At 41.6% G+C, this 14398-nt stretch overlaps 1 protein-coding gene across 1 annotated transcript; it reads left to right on the top strand.

Annotated features, from left to right (window-relative positions):
- The first annotated feature begins 13462 nt into the window (after positions 1 to 13462).
- LOC145414647 (uncharacterized) lies at positions 13463 to 14170 on the top strand. The gene has a single exon (XM_080284167.1). The coding sequence runs from the start codon at positions 13463 to 13465 to the stop codon at positions 14168 to 14170; it is 708 nt and encodes a 235-aa protein (XP_080140293.1).
- Positions 14171 to 14398: the final 228 nt, after the last annotated feature.

Raw genomic sequence — 14398 nt, 5'->3', positions numbered from 1 at the left:
TTCTGTCTTATTCATATCTGAGTCTACCACATTCCCAGTATGATGCCTGTCTTCTGATACATGTTGACATTCCTTTTCAAACCCTTTCGGTTATGACTACTATCAAATGTACCTTTGCCAGAGTGTTTCTATCTCGGTGGATTACAGTGGTATCACTATATCTCTCCCCTTCAGTGCCCATCAGTTTTACTGACCTCGATCAACTTTTATCTGCCCTTCCCCCTCCTATCCTGCTTTTAGGTGATTTTAACTGTCGGAACCTCCTCTGGGGTGACTCTGTTTTAACTGCACGTGGGAGCTCCTTGGAGGATTTCCTTGTTGCCCATGATTTATACATTTTTAACGCTGATCCCCCAACCATTTTGACAGCCGTACACGAACTTTCTCTACCATTGACCTGTCCGTCTGCACCCCAACGCTTTCCTTGGACTTCACTTGGTCGGTCTTGAATGATTACTGTGCCACGGATCATTTCCCAATCCTCCTAACCCTCATATCATACTATCTGGTCCCCGGCCCTCAATGGCGCTTTGATAGGGCAGATTGGGCAACCTTTACATCCCAAGCTGTTCCTCCCACTCCTCTTCCGCTCTACTATGATCTAACTGCTATACTTTCCTGTTTCCGTGCCTTTCTCTTTACGGCTGCCCGGGCCTCTACTCCGCGTACCTCCCATCCCATGTCATCGAAATGTGTGACGTTCAGAATGGACGCCCTTACAGTTCACACTGTCGTCAGATGTGGCGCACAATGCCCCTTTCTCCAGCTCGTAACTCAAAGTGGCTCTAACTGCTTGCGGTTCTACCTGTTAGGGACATGATGGCGTACGCTACAACATGATAAAACATCTGTCCCAGCCGGCCCTTCACTTTATGCTTATAATATATAATACTATATGGTCCACTAGGAACTTTCCTAATGAATGGAGACAGGCCTACCTCCTACCATTCCTTAAACCTGTCAAATCTGGGTCGTCACCTGGAGATTATCGCCCTATTGCTCTTGTTAGCTGTCTATGCAAACTGATGGAACGTATGGTAAACTCTCGCCTAAGGTGGTATTTAGAATCACGCAGTCCGATCTCGCCCTTACAATATGGTTACCGCAAGGGGCGGATTACCCTAGATCCCCTGATGAGGCTAGCAACCTTCATCCAACAAGCCTTCACTAACTCAAAGGTGGACATAGCTGTGTTTTTTGATCTCGAAAAGGCTTATGATACACTCTGGAGGTATAACATTCTCCGTGTTCTACAACACTCCGGAATTAATGGCAATATGGGGGTCTTCTTACAGAACTTTCTTTGTAACCGGACCTTCTGTGTATGCCTTCAGAATGTCTTATCCCGGTCTTACGTACAGAATGAGTGTGTCCCACAGGGATGTGTGCTTGGCACTACTCATTTTAACCTTGCAATAAAATTTATCGTTTCATCTCTCCCACATGGTGTTCGTGCTTCATTGTATGTAGATGATTTTGCTATATATGCCACTGGAGCGGATGTCTTGGCCTTACGAGCCCTGCTTCAATCAGCTATAGATGCTGCTGCAGGGTGGGCCACGGATCATGGCTTTAAATTCTCCCCCACGAAATCCTGTGCTATAACTTTTACGACCCGTCATTCAATCCCTCAACCCCCTCTTACACTATATGGTACCCCCCTGCCATATCGATTATCAGCCCATTTCCTTGGCATTGTCTTTGATTCTCGACTGACTTGGTCCCTGCATCTCACTTCCCTTAAGACCTCTGCTAGCCTCAGACTTCGGTTATTACAAGCTCTTAGTTATATGTCCTGGAGTGCAGACTGTACAACTCTGCTCCATCTCCATACTGTCTTAATTTTGTCGAAGATTGATTATGGCTATCAGGTTTATGCATCTGCCTGATCTTCCTCCCTTTGGTGCCTAGATTATGTTCACCTTCATGGTTTATGTCTGGCTTTGGGTGCTTTTTGCTTCACCCCGGTTACAAGCCTGTATGTTGAGTCGGGTATACCCGCTCTGTCCTCCACACATGACAAGCTAACTCTCCATTACCACATTCGCCTTCTTTAACACCCATCTGCAGGTTTCCCTTCCTCTATTATGCACCTCTCCCCTCCTTTTCCACCCTCATTAGCTTCATCTTTTCCTTGTAGGGTCTCCAATTTACTTGCATCCCTTTCTTTCCCTGCTATTTCAGTTCTCCCTCTGAGAGATTCTATGTTTCCGCCTTGGCTTCTTCCTCGCTCTATTGTTTGTGATGCCCTGCTCTCTCTCCCAAAGTCCTCTTCCACCTCCCAGGAACTCTATTATATTTTTATGGATCATATGCGTTGTCACTCCTCAGTGACCCCAGTGTACACAGACGGCTCTAAGTCTTCTGTGGGCTCGGGTTTTGCTGTTCTTTTCCTAGACCATACCTATCAGATCTGCCTTCCACCGGTTGCCAGTATTTTCACTGCCGAACTGCTGGCCATTTTACTGGTCCTTCGTGCTATATACCGTTCAAGTTCACACACTCTTGTTATTTTCACAGATTCACTTAGTGCACTACATGGTATTCAGTCTATCCCGGCCAGCAACCCGCTAGTGTTGGAGATACAGGAATGGTTGTTCCGTATTACCACCAGACTGAAGTCTGTCTCCTTCTGTTGGGTCCCAAGCCATGTTGGAATACCGGGTAATGAGAGGGTTGATTGCCTGGCACGAACAGCTGTCACCTCCCTCTCTGTCACACCTCGTCCTATCCCAGCAACTGATTATTTTCCGATTGTTACCTGTCTCCTTGGCCAGCGCTGGCAGGCAGAATGGACATCTACAACTGATAAACTCCGCTCCATCACACATACTGTCACTCCCTCGCAGTCGCCCTCCCATCGCAACAGGTGTTGGAAAACAGCCCTAGCCCATCTGCGCCTTGGTCACACGCATATCACACATGGCTTTCTAATATCAGGAGGCACTCCCTCGATCTGTCAATGTTGTCAGGTTCCACTCACCATCCACCATCTTTTGCTTGACTGCCCTTGGTTCCACGCCGTGCGCAGACGGACTCTCCTGTTCCTTTACTACCTTGGACGTCCCCCTACCTTAGCCGATCTTCTTGGTGAATCCCTTGTGTTTTCCATCACACACCTCATGCGCTTCATATCTCAGACCCGTGTCTTGCCTCACATTTAGTGTCTACCACGCCTTCCCCTTTGCTTTTATTGCTCCATAGCATACCCGTCATTTTTATGCATTGGTTTTAGTGCCATATAGTCCTCTTGGGCTTGGTGCTAGTTCTTATTACTTACCTACTCCCCAGACAGGGTGATGACTGATATGTTTATGGTCACTGGGGGGTGTTACTGGCTTAAACTAGGTTGTGGAAGGGGGAAAATTATGAAACTGAGGCAAAAAAAAAAAAGTTAAAGATATATGAAGTATGCATGACAAAATTCTGCAGATGCCTGAATTAACATAACAATGAAACTAATCAGCATAAGTTTAAAGTATTTGGACATAACAACGAATTTTTTTCATTCCTTCAAGTCTAGCCAAGAAAATACTTGTAACACCTTTTTAACTGGAAGGCAGGCGGGGTTTGTACTGTGAGGGGAGCCAGGTCCGAGATGACAATAGCAGGGCGGGATATGTAATTCTAAAATTAATCTGATTTGTTGTAAGGAAAAGTGCACCAGGTCACTGGGACTGAAAAGACCAAGTAAAAAGTGAATACGGAGCATTGGAGAGGGTCAGCGATATTGTGCTGGGAGATGCTGCACTGGGATAATGAGACACAATAAAGACGTTTTTATTTTCATTATATTTCTCAGTTATAGCTCTAAATTTATTTTCCATGTTCAGAACCGTATTTGGTTATAAAATTTTTAAAGCAATCAGTTATATTTTAGGGCTTCAGTGAGTTCTTTTTGGTAGAAAAGTGTAAGCCTATGCTAGAAATGTGTTTACTGATGATTATAATTGCGTGTTATACTAGACTTACAGTTTAACACCTTCAGTTTTATTGACTGCTTGCAAAATCCAAAGTTATTCAGCTTTGAGATTTTGTGAGTGAGTGGGTAAATGTAAAGTTTAATGTTTGCAGTCTGGAAATTATTCACTGAGCTGAAGAACCACGTCCTAAGATAGCAAAACACACACACACACACACACACACACACACACACACGCGCGCACACAAAGAGAGAGAGAGAGAGAGAGAGAGAGAGAGGGGGTTGCCATATCTGAACTGTCATAATACCGGAGGCCTCCGCTGAAACCCATGCTCCACCCAACACACACTTTGGGCCTTTGACGTTATGAAACCTTTATATATATATATATATATATATATATATATATATATATATATATATATATATATATATATATATATATATATATATATATATATATATATATATTGTTACGGAACAGAGAAAGATAATGTACACTTTAAGTGAGAGTACTAAAAATCACTACTGTCCCGTAAAGTTCCAGGTTCAAAACAAAAGAGTTAGGTAAACTTACAAGCTAAAGTTTAATGCTCAAACTAACAACAAAACATTCAGGACTCATAAGGATAATGTAATGGCAAAAAACAGGTTAAATATATGGTTAACTGCAATAGCCTCTATTAACACGAAATTAGCATGAGTAAATTTATCTAAGTCAGCCCTGTTAAAATGAAAATACACTGGGTAATGCTCAGTAAATGCAAGATAAATTATTACAGATACAAAATATTATTAATGATGACTGACATAAAGAACCCTACATGAATTACAAAAACTTCACCAGGCCCACAAATTAAACTTATGCTATAGAGTACAAGAACAAAATGCAACAACACTTATACTCAAATTACACAGCTGCTAGATGGTTGGAGACTTCCTGAGCACTCAATAATAACTGTACAGGGGAGGACAGAGATGTGAACAAAATGAGGAGCAGATCTAAGTGGCAATGATGCAGAGACTGAGCTCATTATATAGGGGCCAGCAGAGCTTGATACAACTTGTAAGTAGGACGCGCAAATGAAGCCATGGGGACAAAGAGCTGAAAATCCCGCTCTGAACAACAGAAAGGACGACTTACTCTACTATAACGGTAGAAGGGGGGAACTGAGGCAGAACACGCTCGTGATCAAACATGCAGCATACTGTGCATTAAAATTACACAAAGGATGATGAAATCATTGGCTATGTAACACCTCCCCATAAAGAAAAAAGAAATTTACAAAGGAAATTTCTTATTACTCTAAAACAATCTGTATATGGCATTACAGAACATGCAAAAGTCTTTCCTAATGTTACAAAACATGAGATCTCCCTAGCACGTTCAGTCATAGGTACTTGCCAGTATCCCTTTAACAAATCAAACTTACTTATGTACCTAGCCATTCCGATCTTGTCTATGCAATCTTCCACACGAGGGAGAGGGTAAGTGTCTGTTTTGGTTATCTGATTAACACGTCTGTAGTCAATGCAAAGCCGCTGTGACCCACCTGGCTTAGGGACCAGAGTGACAGGAGAACTCCGCTCACTCTGACAGGGCTCAATCATCTTGTGGTCCAACAAGTAGCCAAGCTCCTTCTCAATGAGAGGAACTTTCACTGGGTTCACAGGGTAATGAGGCAGTTTAATTGGCTTTGCGTCTCCAACATCGACATCATGCATCAACACAGTGGTTCTTCCTGGAGTGGCACGGAACACTTGCTGGTACTCCTGCAGTAATGCCGAAAACTCTTGCCTTTCCTCAGGAGGTAGATGAGAAAGCTTAGTCTGGAGATCATTCATGACATCAGGATTCTTCCCCAAACTATCACTCAGGCTCATACTGCATGGGAGAGCTTCACTTGCAGACTCGGGTGGAACAGCTACAGTGCAGACTGGATTATTTTCGTCTCGCCTGTGATATAACTTTAGCATGTTGATGTGACATAGTTGCTTGTTCTTTCTACGACCTGGTGTGGCGATGACATAGTTGACATCACTGAGTTTCTTCTCCACGAAATAAGGACCATTAAACTTGGCTTGAAGAGGTTGCCCATGCACTGGTAGCAGAATCAAAATCTGATCTCCTGGCTGAAAGTGGCGTAACCTGGACTTCTTATCATACCAAGTCTTCATCTTCTCCTGAGCAGCTCCTAAATTCTCTCTCGCCAGCTGTAAAGCAGTGGACAGCCGTTCTTTGAACTTCATCACATACTCCAGCAGGTTGACGTCATCTTCCTCCGACAGCCAGCATTCCTTGAGTAACTTAAGGGGTCCTCTTACTTCATGGCCAAACAGTAGTTCAAAAGGTGAGAAGCCCAGTGATTCATTTGGAGATTCTCTTGCAGCAAACACAACGAATGGAAGACCTTTATCCCAGTCTTTCTGATGTTCCAAACAGTATTTCTTGAGCATCGATTTGAGTGTTTGATGATATCTCTCCAATGCTCCTTGAGTCTGGGGATGGTAAGCTGAGGACGTGATCTGGGTGATGCCCAACTCTTTCAGAGACTGCTTGAAAACATTTGACATGAAATTACTTCCCCGGTCTGACTGTACCTCCTTGGGCAGACCAAACTTTGTGAAGAACCCTAGCATTTCCTTAACCACGTTCTTTGCTGAGATATTTCTAAGTGGAATGGCTTCAGGATAACGAGTAGCCATATCAATCAAGGTCAACACATAAGAAAATCCTGAAGAAGTCTTGGGAAGAGGGCCCACAATATCCACCAACACACGGGTGAAAGGCGCCTCAAAAGGAGGAATAGGAACTAGAGGTGCAACCTTTTCGGTCTGATTACACTTCCCCACAACTTGACAGGTGTGACAAGACTTACAATACCAGGAAACATCCCTGAAGATACCTGGCCAGTAGAAGTGTTTCAAAATGCGTGCCACAGTCTTCCTCACTCCAAGGTGTCCTGCCAAACTGGAATCATGAGCCACTCTAATGATATCCTGCCTACAAACACGAGGGATGACAACTTGATGTACAACCTCCCATTCACAGTCGGCTGATGCTGTTGGGGGTCTCCACTTCCTCATAAGTACTCCTGACTTTACATAATAACAAGTAGAAGCACCAGCTGACTCTTCCTCACTGCAAGCAGAGTTAGCTAGACCTTTCAACTCAGGGTCAGCAACCTGCAACTCAACCAACTCTTGACGAGACAAATTATCAACACTACGGGGTACTGCCTCATCTGGTGAGTGGTCCAAATTAGCAAGAAAAGTGTCAGCTAGGATAACATCATCATCATCATTATCCTCTAAATCACCAGTAACTTTAGACTTAGCCCTAGTGACAGCACATGCAGGGAACACATCAGGGACATCACAATCCTGGGTCGCAGCCACTGGCTCATTAGACAACTGAGGAGCTGGACACACTTGACTTCCACCAATATCATTTCCAAGTAAGAAAGTTACACCTGACATTGGGAGTGTCTCAACCAACCCGACCATAACAGAACCATTAGCAAAACCAGACTCTAAATTCACTCTGCACAGAGGGACAGAGAAGTAATTATTCCCTACACCTTGTAAGATTACAGTTTCATCAGAGGAATTAACATTAGAGCCTAGAACACTGGTCAGCATAAGGGATTGGCAAGCACCTGTATCACGATATATTTTAACTGATTTCCTGTCATTACTGTCCAGAGGACCGACAAAACTCTCAGACAGGAAATTAGCACATGAACTCTTGAGAGTGTCACCCACGTTACTGCTCAAAAGAGGAGCTCCATCCTGAGAATTTAAGTTACCCCTCAAAGCAGGTTCAGTTAACTCAGTTAAAGAATTCTGGGAACTTTCAAGAGTGGACACTATACCAATTGACTGAATATTTAAAGACTCCTTTTTGTTCACATCACGCTGTCTCCTGAAACATTTCTCCGTAGTATGACCAAGCTTACTACAATAAGTACATTTACTTTTCTGAAATCTAGAGGTGGAGCTGGTATTTACTTCCTGAGAAACATCATCTTTATTCTCTTTCCTGTTACCTGTCCTCTGAGTAGAGGCAACGTACTTACTCTCAGCTTTCCCTTTTTCTCTAGAATATCTCTTGTGAGTGAGAACATATTCATCAGCTAAAACTGCAGCATCAGACAAATAATCTATTCTTCTCTCATCAAGATATAAGCTTACATCTTTATAAATACACCTCTTGAAATCCTCCAGCAAAATCATCTGCTTAAATTTACCAAAATCAGAATCCACATTCTTAGAATTTAACCACTGCTCTAACAAATCTTCTTTGATTTTTGCATACTCAACATGGGATTGCTTATCTTGCTTGTAAGTTGTCCTAAATTTTACTCCATAAGCTTCAGGAACAAGCTCATAGGCCTTAAGAATCAAGCTCTTAACTACATCATAATTATCAGATTGATCCTGAGGCAAAGATGCATAAGTTACTTGAGCTTTACCGGTGAGAACAGTTTGAAGGAGTACTGGCCAATACTTTTTGGGCCAATTAAAACCTGTAGCTACCCTCTCAAACAACTGAAAATACTTGGTTAAATCAGATTCATTAAAAGGAGGGATAAGTTTAACATTTTTAGCCACATCAAAATCATCAGAGCTAGATGATCCAGTTCCACCTTGTTTCATGCGATACTCGTGGTCTGCCTGAATCCTAGCAAGTTCAATTTGTGCCTGAGCCTGTACGTGTGCCTCTTGAATACGAGCATTTGCCTGAAATTCAGCCTCCTGAATACGAGCCTGAGACTCCGCCTCCTTAGCACGTGCTTGAAATTCAGCTTCCTTCACACTAGCCTCCTGCAGGGCTAGCTATAACTTAGCTAATTCAATCTGCGTTTGCTCATTTGGAGGAGTTACATTAAACAAGCTTTCATTAATCATGTCAACAATTTGATCTTTAGAATGATGAGAGCGAACAGCAATTCCCGATTGTTGAGCAACAAGCTTAAGTTCATTCTTTGTTCTGTTTTCTACATCACACACTGTTTGCACATTTGACAAAAAATCTTTGGCTTCATCAAGCGTAGTAATAGTAGACATCATGAATAAGTAACAGTCACAAAATATCAAGCAATATCCTTATGATAATATCCTGAATATCCTGATGAGAGGTCGCCAAATTTATGTTACGGAACAGAGAAAGATAATGTACACTTTAAGTGAGAATGCTAAAAATCACTACTGTCCCGTAAAGTTCCAGGTTCAAAACAAAAGAGTTAGGTAAACTTACAAGCTAAAGTTTAATGCTCAAACTAACAACAAAACATTCAGGACTCATAAGGATAATGTAATGGCAAAAAACAGGTTAAATATATGGTTAACTGCAATAGCCTCTATTAACACGAAATTAGCATGAGTAAATTTATCTAAGTCAGCCCTGTTAAAATGAAAATACACTGGGTAATGCTCAGTAAATGCAAGATAAATTATTACAGATACAAAATATTATTAATGATGACTGACTTAAAGAACCCTACATGAATTACAAAAACTTCACCAGGCCCACAAATTAAACTTATGCTATAGAGTACAAGAACAAAATGCAACAACACTTATACTCAAATTACACAGCTGCTAGATGGTTGGAGACTTCCTGAGCACTCAATAATAACTGTACAGGGGAGGACAGAGATGTGAACAAAATGAGGAGCAGATCTAAGTGGCAATGATGCAGAGACTGAGCTCATTATATAGGGGCCAGCAGAGCTTGATACAACTTGTAAGTAGGATGCGCATATGAAGCCATGGGGACAAAGAGCTGAAAATCCCGCTCTGAACAACAGAAAGGACGACTTACTCTACTATAACGGTAGAAGGGGGGAACTGAGGCAGAACACGCTCGTGATCAAACATGCAGTATACTGTGCGTTAAAATTACACAAAGGATGATGAAATCATAGGCTATGTAACAATATATATATATATATAATAGACACACACTCACACACACCAGTACTTCTGTACTGTATCACAATCGTTATTTTATTTTTTACAATATAATGAAAAAAGGCAAAGTACATAAATGGCTAGAATATGACTAAATAATGCTAAAATAAGCGCCTTAGATGCAGGATAAGATCATAAGAATAACAAATGCTAGAGTGTAAAAATAAAAACTAAGCCAATAATTGTGTGCAATTACCATGTAGTTTTCGGTTTTAATAGCACTATGGAAGGAATTAAAAAAAAAAAATAAGCTCATGGCTTAACAATAGGAAAAGGAAGGATATTTTAGATAGCTTCTAGCACTAAACCAGACAAGTTGGCAACACTTAACAGATGGCGGAAACAACGACCTCTCTCTCTCTCTCTCTCTCTCTCTCTCTCTCTCTCTCTCTCTCGTCATCAGAGTGTAATGGTATATTATTACTATTATTTTTTAAGAAAAAGTGATGGAAGCTGAAATTCCGGACTTTGGGAGAATCGTTAAAATTCCTCCCGGAAGAAGATGTTGACACCTAAATGCAGAACATTATATATATATATATATATATATATATATATATATATATATATATATATATATATATATATATATGCCTTCCTCTGTAGTAAAAAATGTGGTTGCTGTGAGCCGAATTACTTTTTTTCTTTCTTTTCTGTGAAAGTGTTGGTGGTCTAGTACTTCAAATTAACACAAATACTGCAGACAACATTGTCAAATTCAGCAGTGTATCTGGCAGAACAGCATGGATTGCAATTAGACTGTGCAAAAAATACACCTTGAAAGTAATACAAGTATGCACCGACTTCTCAAAGCTCATATGGAGAAATAGAAACATTCTATGAGACATCTCCCAAATTATGGAAGAAGAAAACACCACATATACTCTACTCATGGGAGACTTCAATGCAAAAGTTAGCAAATCAAAAAAATGGAGAAGCATGTATGGAAAGATTTGGAGTTGGAGAAAGGAATGAAAGCATGTAAATTTTGCTGAAACGTACAACATGAGAATAATGAACACATTCTTTCAAAGTCCAAATGGAGAAACAAGGAATGAAATCGGCTTCATTATAGCAGATAAAAATAACACGATCACAAATGTCAGTTATCAACAATGTAAATATAGGATATGACTATAGACTGGTGGGTTGCACAGCCAGATTCAATTTCAGAAGTGAAACAAAGATGATTAAAAATTAAAAAATGATTCCCAATAAAAGTAACTGAAACAATGCAGCATTCCAGTTGAAAATAATGAACAGAATCAGGTTCTAAGTAATGCTGAATGTGACATTGAATTACAGACTAACAAAAGTGTTAAGAGAATCAGTGGAGGTAAAAGGAAAACCTAACACAACCAAAGCCAAGAAGTATTCAGAAAAAACACTCGAGCTCATGAAAAAAAAAAAAAAGCAAATGAGAGTAAAAACAATGAAAGATGAAACAGAATGAGCGGAATGAAATAAGCTTATCAACAAGAAACAAAGACAGGAAAAAATAGAGTGAAACATGGATCAGATCAAGGAAATTATCAAAAAAGGAAGAAGTCTGAAACAGGTCCGAAGTAGAATGGCATTTGGAAAGCAACAAATTTCACTGAAAGGCAAAAACGGTGAAGTTATTAAATGCAGAGATAAGATATTGAAGAGAGTTCAAGAATCTTACAAAGAATTGTATGCATCAAAAACAGTAGTACCACTAACTTTTCAGTTGGCACAAGTGACTGAGGTAACACCAGATGAAGTAAACATTTATCTTAAAAATATGAAAAGAGGGAAGGCTCCGGGAGAAGATGGAATAGTAGCAGATTTACTGTTGGATCCTAGAGTGGAAGTACAGCACAGGCTCACCCATTTATTTATCCAATGTATAAAAAAGAAGAAAATTCCCAGAACATGCAATAGTTAATTTACTTTGAATAAAAGGTGACTCGAAAGATCTTAGCATCTATCGACCCATTAGCTCATTATCAGTCATTGGCAAACTCCTCACTAAAGTCCTTACGAACAGAATAACCACAAACCTCGTGAGCAGGCAGGATTCTGAAAAGGGCATTCGAGTACTGATCATCTACACACAGTGAATCAGCTAACTGAGAAAACTCTAGAATATAATAAACCACTGTGCTTAGGTTTTGTTGATTACAATAAATCTTTTGACTCAGTGGAGCGTACAAGAATTATAAATTCATTGTGAGAACAATGAGTAAATGAGAATGTAATACTGTGCGAAAACATATATAAAGCTGGAGCTGCTACGGTACAATTACATAAAAACTAGGAAGAATATAGAGTGTGAAAGGAGTGCATCAGGGAGATACAGTTTCGACAAAAAGTTTACAGCATGGCTAGAGAGTATTATTAGAAAGCTAGACTGGGAGAACAAAGGTGTATACATAGATGGAGAAAAGCTAAACCAGTTAAGATTGGCAGATGACATTGTCCTAATCTCAGAAACAACAGAGACATTGCAAGAAATGTTCAACGACCTGAACAAAGTCTGAAATTAGGACTAAAGATGATTCAGAGTAAAACTAATGTTTAATCAACATACACTAAAGTGTGTCGTCAGAACAAGCGAAGAAATTCTTGAAGAAGTCGAGGATTACAATTGTTTGGGGCAAATACTAGAATTAGCGAAAGACCATGATAACAAGATAAAAAGATCCATTGCGATTAAATGGAGATCTATCTATCTATCTATAGCCCGACGCCCTAATCCCGCAAAGGGTGGCCACAGACAAAACGCCTCCAAGTCGCTCTGTCACCCACCATTTGACTACCCTCCCCCCAGCTCACTCCCCCCTCCCTCATATACCATTCAACTCCATCCCTCCACCTCATCCTCGGTCTTCCCCTCCCTATCCCTCCCTCCACCTCACTTGCATACACCCTCTTAGTCAGTCTTTCATTTTCCATTCTCTCCACATGTCCAAACCACCTCAGTGTATTTCTCCTAATCTTCTCATCCACATCCAAATCCACCCCACAACGTTCTTTCACTTCAACATTCGTCAACCTGTCCCTCCATGTCACTCCACATGCTCCTCTCAAGTAGCTCATTTCCACTGCTCTCACTCTTGACTTGCTCCCCTCTTACAAGGTCCATGCTTCGCTTACATACGTCAAGGTAGGGATCACAATACTGTCATGCAGTAACTTCTTAACTTCCATACTCACCTCCCTATTTCTCATCACTGCTTTCAGTGAACCAACAACCTTCCTTCCCGGCTGTACCCTTTCACGCACTTCATCCCCCAAGGCTCCATCCTTACTCATCACACTACCCAAGTACTTGAATACACTCACATTCTCCATATCCTCGTCATCCAACCTCACCGTGCATTCTTTGACCTCATTCCTCTCAAACACCACAACTTTACTCTTGTTTACATTAACTTTCAGATTCCTCTTCCTACACACTCTCCCAAATTCATTCACCAGACCTTGCAACTCTCATTCATCTTCACTCAACAATACTGTATCATCAGCAACCAGCAACGCCAGAATCTTCCACACCTCACCCTCATTCATTAAAGCCACCCCCACATCCACTGCCCTACCATGCCCCCCGGAGAAGGGGACCTCTTTGTGGTAGTTGCAGCCGGCACCGCTGGTGGTTTTGTGGAGGATTCGTTCCTGTGCTACCACACCAAGACAACCAGCGGTGACTACCACGGCGAGGTTAACGGGGAGCTCTTCCTTCGTTGGCTGACATCACAGCTCCTGCCCTCGCTGGCTGAACCATCTGTGCTTGTATTAGACAATGCGCCATATCACAGCCAGCAGACGGAGGAGAGTCGTTGCCCTACCACTGCCACCAGGAAAGCTGACCTCATTACATGGTTGGAGAAACACAGGCTGCCCTTCCCGCCACACGCGACACGGCCTGAGCTCCTGCTCATATGCAAACGGAACCGTCCACAGCCACAATACATCGTCGACAACACCATTCGAATGTGGGGTCATGAGGTCGTCCGCTTGCCACCAGCCCATCCAGAACTGAATGCCATTGAACAAGTATTGGGACACATGAAAAGACACGTGCGCTCGTCCTTACAACACTTCACTCGGGCAGACTTGCAGGCCAGGCTGGAGGAGGCAAAAATGGGTGTAACGGCAGTGGTGTGGGCAGGTGCGGTTCGCCGATCACAAGGCTTTGAGGAGGAGTACTGGGCCACAGACAACATACACCACAGCATAGATCCCGTCATCATAAACCTCGACAGCGATGATGAGGAAGACTTGTTCTTGGAAAGTGACGTGGAGTAAAAGAAAGGTTATGCTGTGCACTCATGTTGTCATCACTTGTCACCTCATCATATATCCGCTTCCGCTCACAGTGTATTTTGAACTATGAAATACTCTTCCATATAACCTGTAGTTCTCTTTCTTAAAAAGTTATCCCATGGATTAATTTCCGTTTTCATTTCTGTCCTAAAAAGGATTTATAGATATATATTATACACAATAATACTAATAGAGATAATACTAATACTA

The sequence above is a fragment of the Coenobita brevimanus genome, chromosome 100, assembly GCF_032717465.1.
Source record: "Coenobita brevimanus isolate Jiangsu-jjx chromosome 100, ASM3271746v2, whole genome shotgun sequence".
In the NCBI taxonomy this organism is placed as follows: Eukaryota; Metazoa; Arthropoda; class Malacostraca; order Decapoda; family Coenobitidae; genus Coenobita; species Coenobita brevimanus.
The sequence above is the reverse complement of the archived record's forward strand: the minus strand, read 5'-3'. Positions and strand labels throughout refer to the sequence as shown.

What these genes read in the sequence shown, in the direction of transcription:
- LOC145414647 (XM_080284167.1), top strand. Translation starts at nt 13,463, where the DNA reads ATGCCCCCCGGAGAAGGGGACCTCTTTGTGGTAGTTGCAGCCGGCACC.